At 34.1% G+C, this 14,338-nt stretch overlaps 1 protein-coding gene across 2 annotated transcripts; it reads right to left on the reverse strand.

Annotated features, from left to right (window-relative positions):
• Nucleotides 1–415: 415 nt before the first annotated feature.
• On the reverse strand, nucleotides 416–14,116 carry LOC116339769. Of its 2 annotated transcripts, XM_031765808.1 has the most exons (3): nucleotides 13,086–14,116; nucleotides 11,261–12,984; nucleotides 416–2,904 (listed from the first exon to the last, which is right to left on the reverse strand). In XM_031765808.1, exons 2-3 carry the CDS (start codon nucleotides 11,997–11,999, stop codon nucleotides 1,166–1,168), a joined length of 2,478 nt encoding a protein of 825 aa, XP_031621668.1. In that variant the 5' UTR covers nucleotides 12,000–12,984; nucleotides 13,086–14,116; the 3' UTR covers nucleotides 416–1,165. The 2 variants fall into 2 exon arrangements, with proteins under 2 accessions (XP_031621668.1, XP_031621667.1); XM_031765807.1 differs by having other exon boundaries at nucleotides 11,261–14,116.
• Between the last annotated feature and the right edge of the window lie 222 nt (nucleotides 14,117–14,338).

Raw genomic sequence — 14,338 nt, forward strand, 5'->3', positions numbered from 1 at the left:
AAATGAAACGATGATGATGAACAATACATATATATTCAATAAAGAAAATGTATCAATTTATGTGTTATACAAAATGAATGCTCGTGTTTTATTGACGCAACGAATATTTTCAGGTGAATTTCTTGATTTCACATCAAATGGCTGCAGAACAAACGGACCGTATTTTCTTACCTATAATATTTACATTTGCTTAGCCTTGAAGAGAAAAGGTAACTATTTAGTTTTAAACTTCAAACTTTGAAGATGCTTCCCCGAGGGTGCTTTAAATCTCGATAACTGAAAAAAGAAATCTCTTAGAAACTAAAGCGAGTGAACAAAAAACGCACAATCATTTCTTTTCAATGAAAATGTTTTCTTCTTTTATTGGACAACATTGAGTTGAATATATATATTTTTTTGATGTTTCGATGTGGAATTTTTATAAAATAAAATACAAATTGGTCATTCATATGTGATACAATTTTTTTCTAGTTAAAAAAATAAATTAAGTTTTGACTCCTATAGAATATTATCGCTTAAGCCTATAATTTCCCTAAAAAAATACAATTAACAACGGAAAAAAAATAATAATATTACTCTTTTACGATTATAAGTACAATTTTCATAGATTTGGGATTGTTTTTAACGATACAAATACTAACGTATTTTTAAATACATAAAAATAATAATACCCTACAAATTGGTTGAATTAGTTATTTTCTGTCACAGCTACAAAAAAAAATGATACCCGCTATCAATCGTTAACATTAAGTGAGTTGGTAATTGGTAATTAATTGATTGCAAATTATTATACATGACTATATCGTTTGTTTTTTTTTTTTTGTTAAACTCTGCATAGTTCGCTTTAGATTGATCCATCAGGTACACAGAATTTAAATGAAAGAAAATGGTGTTGAATTCACGCGATGCTATTTAGTGACATTCCCAATCGCTGTTAGCATAACATGATGACAAGTGCATAAATTCTTGTGTAATTGTTTTCACTGTGTGTTCGAATGCGTGCAATACCAAATGCATTGGCATTTACTCCATGGCAGAATCGGACGAAAGAACGTTGCACGCATGTCGAATAGCGTGAAAAACAACAACATGAGCGTTAACTCATATCGGCCGAAATGCTATTTGCATACATATGATCGACCCCATTTCGTCAACCTTGAAATGTTCAGACGCCATCATCTTTGATTTCAATTTGATGTTGTGGTTCGGGTTGTTCTTTGACTGCATCAGATGTGGAAATTTTTCGTAAACTATTGCGGCAAATGCGTTGCAATAAGGATCCTTTTTGTACTTTTTCTTCAAACATTTCCATTTTATTCAATTTATTATTGTTTTCGTCGATTTTCTTTTGTTCTAAATCATATTGTGAATTTTCATTCGATTCGGTTTCAACGTCATCAATTGGTACTAAAACGCTGCCATGTCTTGACTGTACTGTTCCATGCATTTGTTCATTTTGTATGGGAAGCATTGAATTTGCGGTGGCCAATTTATACGGTAACATATTCAATGAAAAATTTGATGCGGATAAATTGCGATGGATGCGTACATGTTTATTTGATTGTGCATTTCTCAATTGCATGCGTTGCTTTTGTAAGTAGCTATTTGTTTTGGTGGTATCAACACCAAATAAACGGCACACACCACGTCTCACACGACGGTTACGATATGCAAATATAAATGGTGATGAACAAATGGCGATAAGTAGAAATAGAATGCTGAATATCGATGCATTTGGAATGAATGTAAGACGACCTTGCAACAAAATCAATAAACCATATGGTAAATAGGAAAGCATTAACATTGCCACCACAACGATGCCAATTCTTGCTGCACGCGATTCTTCGCGATATTTAAAAATCGACGATGCATTGGATAATCGATGACGAATCGATACCATGTAGCTCAAGGCTCGCGGTGAATTTGTCGTCGGTTGCGATGCTTGATTGATGCTGGTTGTACTTCGGTTATTTACGCAGTATGGCACTTTGTGCATCAAATCCAAATTCGAGAGTTTCTGAAGGTTTGGCGATGAGTGCACTTGACGCATTTCACCCGTTATAATACGACTTAAATTGTGATTTTTTGTTAAAAACGACGGTACATCGCATGCCTTCTCCAACTGTCGAGCACTGAAGTGACGATGAATTTGCGATAATTTTGGCTTAAATCCACTTAAACTTTTTTCGGATTTTGTACGCTGTCGTTTGCACAATGATTTATCGGTTTGGTGCTGCTGCTGCTGCTGCTGATTTCCACTTTCCGGAATGTCTAAGTAACGACGGTATTGATGATGAGTGCCAATTGGAGCTTTTTTATTATATTCACACGTTTTACCGTCTTCAACGGCAAACTGCTGTGAATCGATTTTCATTGTGATTGCGTCTGGTGATGACACATCAAATATCGATGGATAACGCTGATTATCGTTAAGTGAAACTGTATTTATGCTCGAATTGTGCAAATTTAACGCACTCTGAAGTAATGGACTGGATCCATTTCGTCGCATTCGCAAACCACTTTGTCTCGCTTCCGAGAAGATGTTGTAATACATGATACATACTACGGTTATTGGTGCCAACACAATAAGCATGAAATAAACGCAAGAAAAAACCAATGCATAAATATTTGCCACGAACATAGCCTGCGATGAACCGCTGAATGTTGCCGTTGTTGATGCGTTCGTGTAGTCTTCATCGTCGGTGACTGATACATTCTCCAGGTTCAGATTGATTTGACACCATTTTGAGCGTAATGCCGATACAGCGGTAATCGCAATACTAACCGCCCACACGGAAGCAATGAGCATCCATGATTTGAGATATGAAATTCTTGAATGATATCGCAATGGATCGGTAACGGCACACCAAGTATCTCCAACAACCAAAACAACGGACAGCACACCTGCAAATCAAAAATAAACGAAAACAATTTAGTTTATGATGTAAAATTAAACAAAAACATTTAGTCTAAGTGAACACTATTAAAATGGCCCATACACCATAACATTTAATTGGCAAAAACATTTTAAAATCATAACAAATCATTAATTTAAGCACATTGTATGTATAATATTGTGACTTGAAATGGTGGCAATGCATTTGCCAAACCAAAATTGAAAACATTTCGCGGAGTTCGCTTATTAATTCATATTGGTTGTGAGAAGACAGAAATACGGAATTAATTGCAGCCAATTTATTCGGTCTAACAAATTATCAACAGCGGCAAATTGTAACGAATGAGTGGGTGGTTTTGCTTCTACTCTTTTACCATTTAATTATTCTGTGCGCACTTGTGCGAGAACTGACATATTAAATTTCATTTTAGAACGTCAAAACATACAATTTTTCCGCAATCAAAATCGGCAAGTACCGCATCGTACCATTTATCACATCATTAAATGTTTCATCAATTGATTTCGACGAACTTTGGTCAATCGGTTGTTGTTTTTTTTTTGTTCTCTTATTCTGCGTACTAATTCATAAAATTGGGTTCTATCTACTACGTATTAAGTTCCAAAATGTGAACGATTTGTTTTAATGATGTTACAACAATTCATTCTTCGCACGAGCAATTCGTTGAACTCAAAAAAGAGTTTTTTTTAGCATTGTTGCGGATGTTAAGTCGAAAGTTCAATTCGATCATAAACAACGAGTAAATCATTACTTTGAACATGTGTGTAAGTCCCTGATGCGACTTCACACGCTGTCACAGTCAATTTTCAATCGTTTTGTGAATGGAATTACCCGAAAATTGAATAAGGCAAGTAGCCGCAAAGTGGTTAAAATATTAAAAGTCGATAGAGATGAGGCATCCATATGCGTCTTGATCATCAAACGCGTTCATTCGACATTTCTATTTAAAATTGCTTCTCATGAACGATGTGTAGGAAATTGAAGTTTTTTTTTTAGTCTGATTTACGCCCTCTTATGCTCATTCATCATCCAATTCGAAAAAAGGCGAATGACAGAAGTATAGCTGTCATTCTCGGCTATCTTCTGAACTCTGGGAACAAAGCAGCGTCAACATTTTCGACAGCGAGTATTTTTCTGTTTTTATATCGTCTTTTTTTAAGGTCGATAGAGATTTTTTTTTTCAGATTCATCCATTTATTTTACACGGTAAGTTTCAAATTTATGACAGACAGTTTATTGCTGACTGCTTTTTATTGTAGAAACATAAAATTGAGCACGAAAATTGAAAACATATTTACTTCAAATAGAACACATGAAGTGCTTCCTTGACTTATGTCTTTAAGAAAAAAAGCAATTTGGTTTTTGCGATTTATCGTTGGAGGTAAAGGATTCTCATGGACGCCATTCTTTTGAGTCATTGATTTCTGAGTTTTGTCTGAATTTGTATGTTGAACAAATAAAAAGAGAAACATGAAAGAAGCAAATGGAATAAAAATCATTACAAATTGCCGCCCGCAGGTCTACTTTGTTGGCATATCTTGACATCGAGAGATACTATCGTTCATTGGCAAATAAAAAAAAGCGTTCATTTTTTTGTTCTTGATGCAAAATAAAGAGCGGCACATTCGATACACAATTGGTGGTACGACAATTCAAAGTGTTCGTTGATCTGAAGCATCGAAACAAAGAAGATGACCATTCGATAAATGGTTATTCAATGTAATAAATTCTCAAATGACCAGAGTAAAATATCTTGTACGCGGGAAAAAAACCGGTTCCTATATAATATGAGACCACTTTTTTCATGTATGCTCTATCTTTGTCACGCAAAGTTCGAAGGAGTTCATCTGTAAGGCTGCGAGTGATTCATTAGAGATGTCGATGCTGTTGGCGCTATTTTGTGTTGTAATTGATTTTGCCATTTGCATTTATCTCGCCGCAGTTTCTAATCAAATAATCTAGAAAATGGAATGTAATCAAGGGATCCATTAGCGATAGCAAACAGTAATTCAAGCGATTGACCATAGTGTGAGAGAGGCTGGTGTGATACATCTAAGAACAGCATCCGCATGGTACGTTTACAAATCCATTTGCGTCCTTATCAATCTACAACAATCAATAGGTCACTACGGTCAACTTGGTCGGGTAATACAAAAGCAGCATTAACAGATGTTTTTGCTCTCTAAAGCTCTCTTTTTCACAATTGATTGATCTTTTATATTTTTATTCTGTTTGTAAAACAAAGTGTGAGATGTTCCATATTTGTACGCTTGCTACGAGTGACGCAAATCTGACAATGAACTAGAGCGCATTGAACAAACAAATGTGTTTCGCTTCAATATTGGCACTTCCTTTTTGATGGACAGCTTTGATTTAAGGTCGTTCTTTCACCGTATAAGAAACATTTAACTTGATTGCAAAGAGATAGTCGAAATGTTGCGGGACTTTTTACTTCATTCGTATTGTATATAATTAGACACGTTTCGAATGAAACTATTGATGGTGAAATTTCGCATGTGCAAATTTAGTAAAATAATAAAATTGTTTTAAAAGAACTGTGACGATAATTTGTTTTAATATGTTTTACATACAATGTGACACATTGAACTTTATTGCACGTGAAAATAACAATCAACAACGCAGAAATCAACGAAAATATTGATTGTTTTTCAGGCAAAATAACAGGCTGTATTGTGTAAATATGTTCTTTTTTTGTTCATCTTTTAGAATACTTGTTTTTGCATGTCAAAATACACATCAAAACATTCGGCGATACAGTGAATTCAATAGTCAAATGAAGCCGAGAAAAAACAATATGCATCAAATAATTCCAAAGATAGTAATAGCTTCAAAAGAAAATAGTCGTCGAATAAAAATAATCGTGAACAACGAGTTTCGTTTATTCGCGCGTAAAAAAATAGTTTCTTTTTTTTCGCACATACTATGTTCTGATGTGGTTCGATATGACGCGCACCAAATTGCGCACCGATAAGATTTTTTTTTTCTTCGTACAATACTATGATTGTTGTTGATATGAAAAGCGATTGTTGTGAAATTGAGCACAAATTGTTATATTCTCAGTTGCGTTCATGCCAGCGCATTTGTAATGAAATGACCCAATATAAAATGTAAATGTAAAAGTGCAAAAAGGCGGCGACAAGAGCACGTCATTGGTGAGCAATGAAATGTAAATGAAGAAAAAGACACTGTACTCAACCATACACATGCATGTATTTTTAATTTATCAGCTTGATTCATTCAATTTTAATTGAATTTGCGAAATTCCGCCGCCTTAAGAAAATGCTTAAACTGGTTTTATTTCAGCGTTCAACTCATAACAACAATCGATGCTAAAAATAGCCCATCATTTACAACACAATGGCATTCTCATCTTCGAAACTATTTGTTATCTGTTTGATTTGTTTACATTTTTATCCCCTCAAGTCATATATTCGCCACCACTTTGTGCTTAATGGGACTTATTGTTGTTGTTTTTCTCTCGTTCTGCGGTCACACAAAACTTTTTATTGACACTATTATTGTTGTGAACTTTTGACCATCGGTATTAATCCGAGAGCACATGTGTGCGCACGTTTGTTTGAGATGGCAGATTTTCCGTTGGGGATTTTTTTTTCGTACTTCTTTTTTTAAAGATGAATTACAAAAACAGCATTTAATTGCTTAGTCTTTTGGACTTTTCCATCGTTTCGCTTGGCGGTGACATTGGTCTACATGACAAGAGCCAAAATACTATGAAGTATATGTGGTGACAAATAACAAACAATGTTGTGTTTATTCCAAGAATAAAGATCGACTAAAAATAAAGCACAACTTGAAAATAAAATGACAACGAGAAAAAGAAATAAATCCATATTTTTAAGAGAAAAAAAAACCGTAAAATATTCCACAACAGTTGTTATTTCAACATATGATGCTATTATAGAGCTAGCTGTGATTTGAATGCGTCAATTTGGATGAACAAATTCCATTCAAATCAAGTTTTATATAATTGCTGCACTGAATTCCACGTTCTACAACCATTTCAATGCATCGATGGTTGTTTTCAACATTCGGTCACATTTCTAGAAACTGATGCCAATAACAAAGAATGAATCAACAGGTATATAAAAACCAACCCTTTGCAATGAAAAATGAAAAAAACTGTTCACCCATTAGACGATTGTACGGATTCTGACGCGTGTGCGACATTGAATGCGGTTTCAATTCCATGGAAATGACATTAATCATGGTAAGAATTGATTGGACACTTGCACACAATGAACATTGGTATTACAGCGAAACCAATCCAAACAATAAACACAGCCATCATTGAAAATAAAAACACGCGAGAAAGAAAAGTGTAAGTGTTAGTAAGAAAAACGCAGAACTTGACTGCAAGGAAAATAATAAATGTCGATTACAATTACAATTGAAAAAAAAGTCGAAGGTGTCTGATTTATATGGTTCGTTTTGCGTTTGCAAATTCGATCATACGATGATTGAGATGACAAACTCAATTTCTTATCATCATTTTATTATCAAAATTGGAATACGCGCATATTGCGCCATGTGTGGTTTCTGAGAAGAAAAATAAATAAAAACACATTTGTCGTGCCTTCGTACGTAATAGAATGTTTTTCTATTCGCTGAATTGACTCAAACGACGGTCTACTACAATATGTTTCAACCTCCCTTGGTTTATCTATCCCTTTTGCGCGCTACACGTCATACTAGTGTGTACATTCGAATAGAGTCAAATGGTGCGTTCTTCTCTTATTTATTTTCATATAAATGAAGGCTATCATTGGCGAATGACTTATTTGTTAAACATTTTCTCCAAGTGACTAGTAATTGACTGAATATGTTTAGATCCATGTTAAATACGTATCAGTATATTACGAAAGAAAACGTGAGTGAAAACCATTTTGCAAGGCCATACGTTCTATACACGTTACGTCTTCAACGTGACGAAATAAAGAAAAATGATTGAAAGTTTTCCTCATTTGTTTTTTTTTTTTCAATGCAATTATCCCGTAGATATTGTGCCGTTAATATGATATGATTCATGGAACTGGCCAAGAATCACTTGAGACAGTCTTTAGAATAAAATAAATATTCATACCATATTTATATATCACCGTACATCGACATTAAATAAAAATAGACATCTTTGATTGCGCGCTATGTTTGCAATCGCATCTATACTCTTATCTTTATTCATTTTGAATAAAATTCAGTCAAACGAAATGAAAGGCCAACAATTCTTAACAGAGATAGGAGTTCACCCCAAGCAGAGTTTTTGTTATCACACATTGACACCATTTTATCAATTATTGCCTCATTTTTCTTCTTTATTTTGAAAAGTAGCCAGAAATAGAAAAACAAATCGTGTGAATTAGTACAATAAATGGTTAATTCCGACGTCAAGTTTGAATATGTACGTTAGCCAAACACTGTTATTGTTTATATTTTGGGCGCCCGTGTTCAAAATAAAATTTGGCATAATTTGATCGACAAAAACAAAGCAAAAAGCTAGCGGTATATTAATGTGTATCATTTTTCACATGATTCACACATACGCAGTGATCGATCGCTAGCTTGTGAAATTTAATCATAACGAAAATTCGCATAAAATGAATTTGTTGTCATCTTCTCTTTTTTTTTCATTCTCCGTATGCGATTCAAATCAATTTATTGATCAGCTGAACGAATAAAGATAATGCGCAATGTTTTATTAACGAAATAGAGAAAGAAAAAAACAATCGCAGCACATAGCAACGATTTATGAAAGAAAAAATGCATAGATTTGTACGAAATCGTCGCAAAAATATTGCAACAGAGTGAAAAATGGCATCCACATTTATTTATTATTCGATATGACGCAAACTTGCTTAACAACACACAATGTTTATCCTCAATTTTGCATGTCATTGCGGCGACGCGCATTGCAAAACACTTTATGCATATTTTAATGAATATTTTACGTTAAAAATATATTAGAGCATATTTATCATGTACATACAGCTCGGAAAATAGCTGTGAAACACTTTGGCCACAATCATAATCGAAATTTAAATATTGTTTCTTCTTAGAAGCCGACGTACTAAAAATAGCACAACGAAGTTCTTCAACTACGATTACAATGACAATGACGAAAATGTTGCCATTCGACTTGATTGTAATCATAGATTAGGTAGCTTTAATGTAAACACTGTTTTTACTCTCTCATCATGATTATGCCGAATGCGGTAATTACAAATGAGGCTACTGTGTGAACTGACTCAATGTTACACCTGAAGAAGACTACTTTGACTCAAATCTACTGGTTTACATAATCGGTTGGCCCGAAACTCTTCAAATTAGCTGTGACTGGGTGTGTGTGTGTGTTTTTGTCTTCATTATATTGAACCGGAAAAATTTGACGTAAATTTGATTAATTTTTTTCCCTGTCACTTCCGCAAACTCAAATGATTCACAGATCCGCATTTAATGTTATGCATTTTGATTGATTTTTTCGGTGTTTAAACGGAATGTTCGAGAGAATTTCATCAAATAATATTCATATGTATTTTGCAAAGACAAGCTAACGTTCAAGGATACATTCCCAGAATTGTTAACATTTCTATCAAGGCTTTGCTATTTTGTTGGTCTCGTGTTCGGGTGAAAATGTTATAATTCGTAGATTGTCACAACTGTTGATGAGTCTGTGTCAGTATATTTTGCAATGGCATGAATATTGAGCACAACATATGTTTGCGAAGAAAAATACAAAAAAAAACTAATCAAGGAAATATTTCGTTGAATGCTTTAAATGGGTGAATTTCGTGTTACGGCATCATTTTTAACAACTTGTGATCAAAATGTGTCTATTCTTAGACGCGTCTAATCATATTCGTTTTGATATAATTAAATAATAGCACAAGCCAATTGATTCGAGCTCGTGTGAATTTATGAAATTTGCGTTGTCATCAATTTGTATTACGCGTAACGCTTCTGGTTGAATGTGATCGCTGGTTTTTTTTGGAATTCAAATATTTTGTGAGCAGAATGCAAAAACAAGAGAGAGAGATAGAGAGAGAAGGAGATAGAGAGAGGGAAAGGGAAAAATTTAATTCCATTCGAACTATGAATAACTTTGAATGAACGGTTTTTGAATGTGCAAGTTTCGATTTGTTGCTGTCACACGACCATTTTTTCCTCGTTCCAATCGATTTCTGCATACGTGTGATAACAAATCGAATTTGGGTTTATTGCATGGAAAGAAAGTAGCCAAATTTTTCGATTTTTTATTACTTTACAATTTTTTTAATTTGTATTTTAGTACAAAGTCCGAATCCGATGTGGCTGATTTAGGTTCAATAAATTCGATTCGGTTTCTACCGCATTCTCCAGACATTCAAATTCAATCGTTCGTTGACTGTCTTTAATTGACTCCCATTATATATGTGCCCAAGTGTACCATTCGAATAGACAGTGTCAATTAACGAAAATGGAAACAAAAATTGAAAGTACGAGATAATTGAACGGAAAAAAGACAATTTATGAAAGAAAAAAGTTGAATGTTTTGTACGATTTCACATTTGCAAAAAAATAGACTTATCATTAAATTGTCCGACTGAATGACATCAAGCAATCATTCAACATATAAAATACGCCGTAATCATGGCGCTATTAGATGAAGTAAGTAAAAAAGAAGAGACTCATTTCACTTTCGCGCTCACCCCATAAAAAATAATAATAAAATAATAAGATGATACGAAACCCAATTCACATGAGGTATTTGACTGTGATGCGCCTTGACTTTTGAGTTTTGACCGCTTCAATCATTTTACGATGTCGCAAGCTTTCATTAAATTCAACACATACATTTTTTCAGTTTGCGGTTTTATAATAATTTGTCTAATGCAACATGATTTAAATGACACTTCGTTCCACTCTGTGAATTGGCCAATCAAAATGAAAAGAAGAATAATGAAGTTGAAGGCGAGAAGATGTGATAACAATGGAATTGATTCAATCGCATTCGGTGCGCATTCATACAAATAAATTGCCATACTTGGTGTGCACAAGTAAGAAATTGTTCATGCGATGTATTCAAGATCAATTTCATTGAAAATGTTTCTTTTGCCATATTTGTAATTGCCATTATCGTCACAAATGATTGTATAAACGTGAGAATCTACGCTATTTTGTTTGTTCGTTTATATTTGTATTGATACGATTTCTATTGTTTGGTTATGGAAATGTAGGCGAATGACAATTGTCATTTAAATGGTTCACTGTGTAAATTCGCAAAAAATGTGCAAAACAAATCGCATGAGGTATAAAAAATGGTTTAAGCTTACCTACGGCGGCTGCAAAATCGAAACCAAAAAAACGCGTACAATCGAATATTAATGAATTTTCGCTGAATACGGTATGCGTACGATGGGCCATTGAACTTCTTTGTTTAATCGTATTTATTGATTTAATTTCGAGTTCTCGTTCGGTCACCACTGGTACTGGTCCGATGTCAATCTCTCCAATAATGTCGGTTTCGTCACCGTTTTCAATCACTTGCTTCTCGCTGAATGTTCGAATATTTCCTTGTCCATCTTGAATGATCACCGATTCAATAGATTCTTCAACTGTTTTTGGATTCAACGAAAATGGTGCAGTGTCAAGAATCTCTGGTTGTTCAACGTCACGTTCAACTTTGCCATGGCCATGATGACTATTATGATGATGATGGTGCTGATGATGTAATGGTTTCGCCGTTGTTATTTCCATTGATTCGATCAATGTGTCATCCAATGATTTCGGTAATTCGGCTTGTATATCCAAATCGGTCGATGGTAAGATGTGCTCTGTATTTGTTTCAATACTATTGCTATCAAATTGTTGATAACGTGTTTTTAGGCCCCCATCAAGCCACAAAGCCGGTGTCAATGCTACACAAGCAACAATATTTGCAACCAATAAATTGATTACAAATCGATTTGCTGTTGCTCGTAAACCGGGCGATATCCAAAATGCACATAAAGCCAGCACATTTACACTGATTCCCACCAATTGCATGCCAACGATTATATAATCTAATGCCATTTTTAAATATTTGATGTTTTTTTCGTCTCTTTTTATTTGCTCTTTAACTGCGGTACGTTATTTTTTATCGATTTCAAAATCGTCGATTTTTAATGTGAATGATTTTAAATTGATTGAAACCACTTTGTCTCGCATCGATGTCTTTTATTCGATTGAAGTTTTCTTTGGTCAAAAGTGTTTGAAACACTCATCAAAAATTGACTCCGATATTTTGATGGGAAATGCGCTTGTGTGCAACGTTTTTTTTCAATTCCACCTCGACGATGCAAAAAAAAAGATATCGTGCGTCGGCGACAATGAAAAGTGAGCGTATATTTGCCAACGACAACGAAACCAAAATCCAACCGGTGAAGGCACGTTTTCTGGGAATATGTTCACAAATTATTATTAAAAATGTTTATCGATCTCGTTGGTTTTTTTTTGGTCGTTTATTCGATCGCTTGTGTTTTACTCGATTAAACTTCGGACACAAAATCGGTCTCGTGTAAGAATTGTTTTTCTTTTGTTTTCCAATGATTAGGCAATTAGAACGCACTTAATTAACATTGATAATACTGCTTCGATTGTCAAGTTCATTTACCGTTATTTGAGTTTTTTTCTGTATTATTGCCGAGTGAATGGAGGAAATTTTCCACAATTTTTTTTTCTCTAGTTATGCGTCACTTTAAGTAATTTACAAATGTTTGTCCAAATTTGACAAAGCCGTTTATTTATTTTCAATATGACTATTCATGTGATCCCGGTGTGTTAAATACGAGAAAGAAATTTCCGCTCGTGTGTGTATGTCGTCACAATGTCTCTTTGGTTCGTGAAATCTTCTTCAGCGGTACTCTCTGACTCACTTAGTTATATTCGCGTAAACGTGTGAGATTTTAGAGCACTCAAAATTTATTTATGTATGAAATAATCTATAGCGCTCGTAAACTTTTCTCATTCGTTTAAAAACCGCGACATTTAATTTCATTCACCAACGATGATTTCTGGTCTATTTCGGAATATATATTTTTTAATTTATGCACGCAAAATCACTCGAAATCTCAAATGTTTTTTTGAGAAAAAAAAAAAAAAACAAAATCTTGTCCTTACTTCACGATTGCATCAACCAGTGATCGGTGGGCGTTCGCTGTGTATATCTCTCACTCACTTCTTTGTTTCACACGAAAACCAGTCAGCAATGTGACACAATTGATATGGATTCAATTGACGTAAGAATGTGGTGCAATTGGTCAATAACACATACAGCACAATCTTGTATTAAATAGAAGTGACGCCTTGATCTTCGGTTGTGAACGCAATTTTTCATTAATTTTTCACTTGGCCCGAGAATGGCTTGATCTTTGTCTTGCTTTTTTTTTCTTCGAAAAATACGCAGACAAAAGCTAATTATCACTCGTTGAATGTTGTGTGTGTTTTTGTTTTTGTGATAAATCGTTTATATTTTTCGTGATTTTCTTTCAATGCAACTTCTTACTTTCACGCTTTCATCTCGTTCTCATTAATTTTCAATTAATATTGCATTGATTGTGTTCCAGATTTTGCGTTCAATTCGATAATTATTACGCTTTTTTTGCACACAAATTCAATAACATTTCACTACGCTTGGGTCTTTATAAAATTCAAGTGGGTCAAACGATTCTCTGTTGTTGCTGTTTGCGCTTGTTTCTAGGACTTAATTGAAAATCCGTCTCTTATTTCAATACACAAAATACACTGTACGATATCACTTGAACTACTGAGTATTTTCAATGTGATCTCCAGTGAATTTTCCGTACACAAAAACGAAAATGTTTTGATAAGTTGCAGTCTTTATGTTTTCGTTTCCTGTGTAATGATGATCTTTGCTGTATCAAACTATCACTTTCACAATATTTATAATATTTTGCTGTGTGTTTTGTCGCTTTATATGATTTTTTTTAAATAATCGCTTGAAAATTATTGTCTGAATTTGTATCTTTTTTATTAATATTTCAGAGTGAGTAAAACTAGCAAGTTCACTATATTTTTCTTGTCTGTGACTTTTCTTTATTTTACTGCGATACGATCACATCGCTTGTCGGCGTGCTTCGTATTGCCTAGATTTATTCAAACAGAGAAAAAAAATGATATGCGACCGTGCGCTATCAACTTTAAAGCGAAACTAATCCGAGGTTTTGTGAAGCGAGAGAGTAAAACACAACATAAAACAAAATTAACAACAGAGAATCACATGCACCAACACAAACGACACACATACATGCATATGCCAATGTACGTGAAACGTAAAAGCCCAAACGGCTCGTAATCAATTCGAATTAACACACAAACCGAACGAAGCGAACAGTGTGAAAAATCATTCAAAG

This window comes from Contarinia nasturtii, unplaced genomic scaffold (assembly GCF_009176525.2).
Source record: "Contarinia nasturtii isolate CC-2019 unplaced genomic scaffold, AAFC_CNas_1.1 Cnas_scaffold_533, whole genome shotgun sequence".
Lineage (NCBI taxonomy): Eukaryota > Metazoa > Arthropoda > Insecta > Diptera > Cecidomyiidae > Contarinia > Contarinia nasturtii.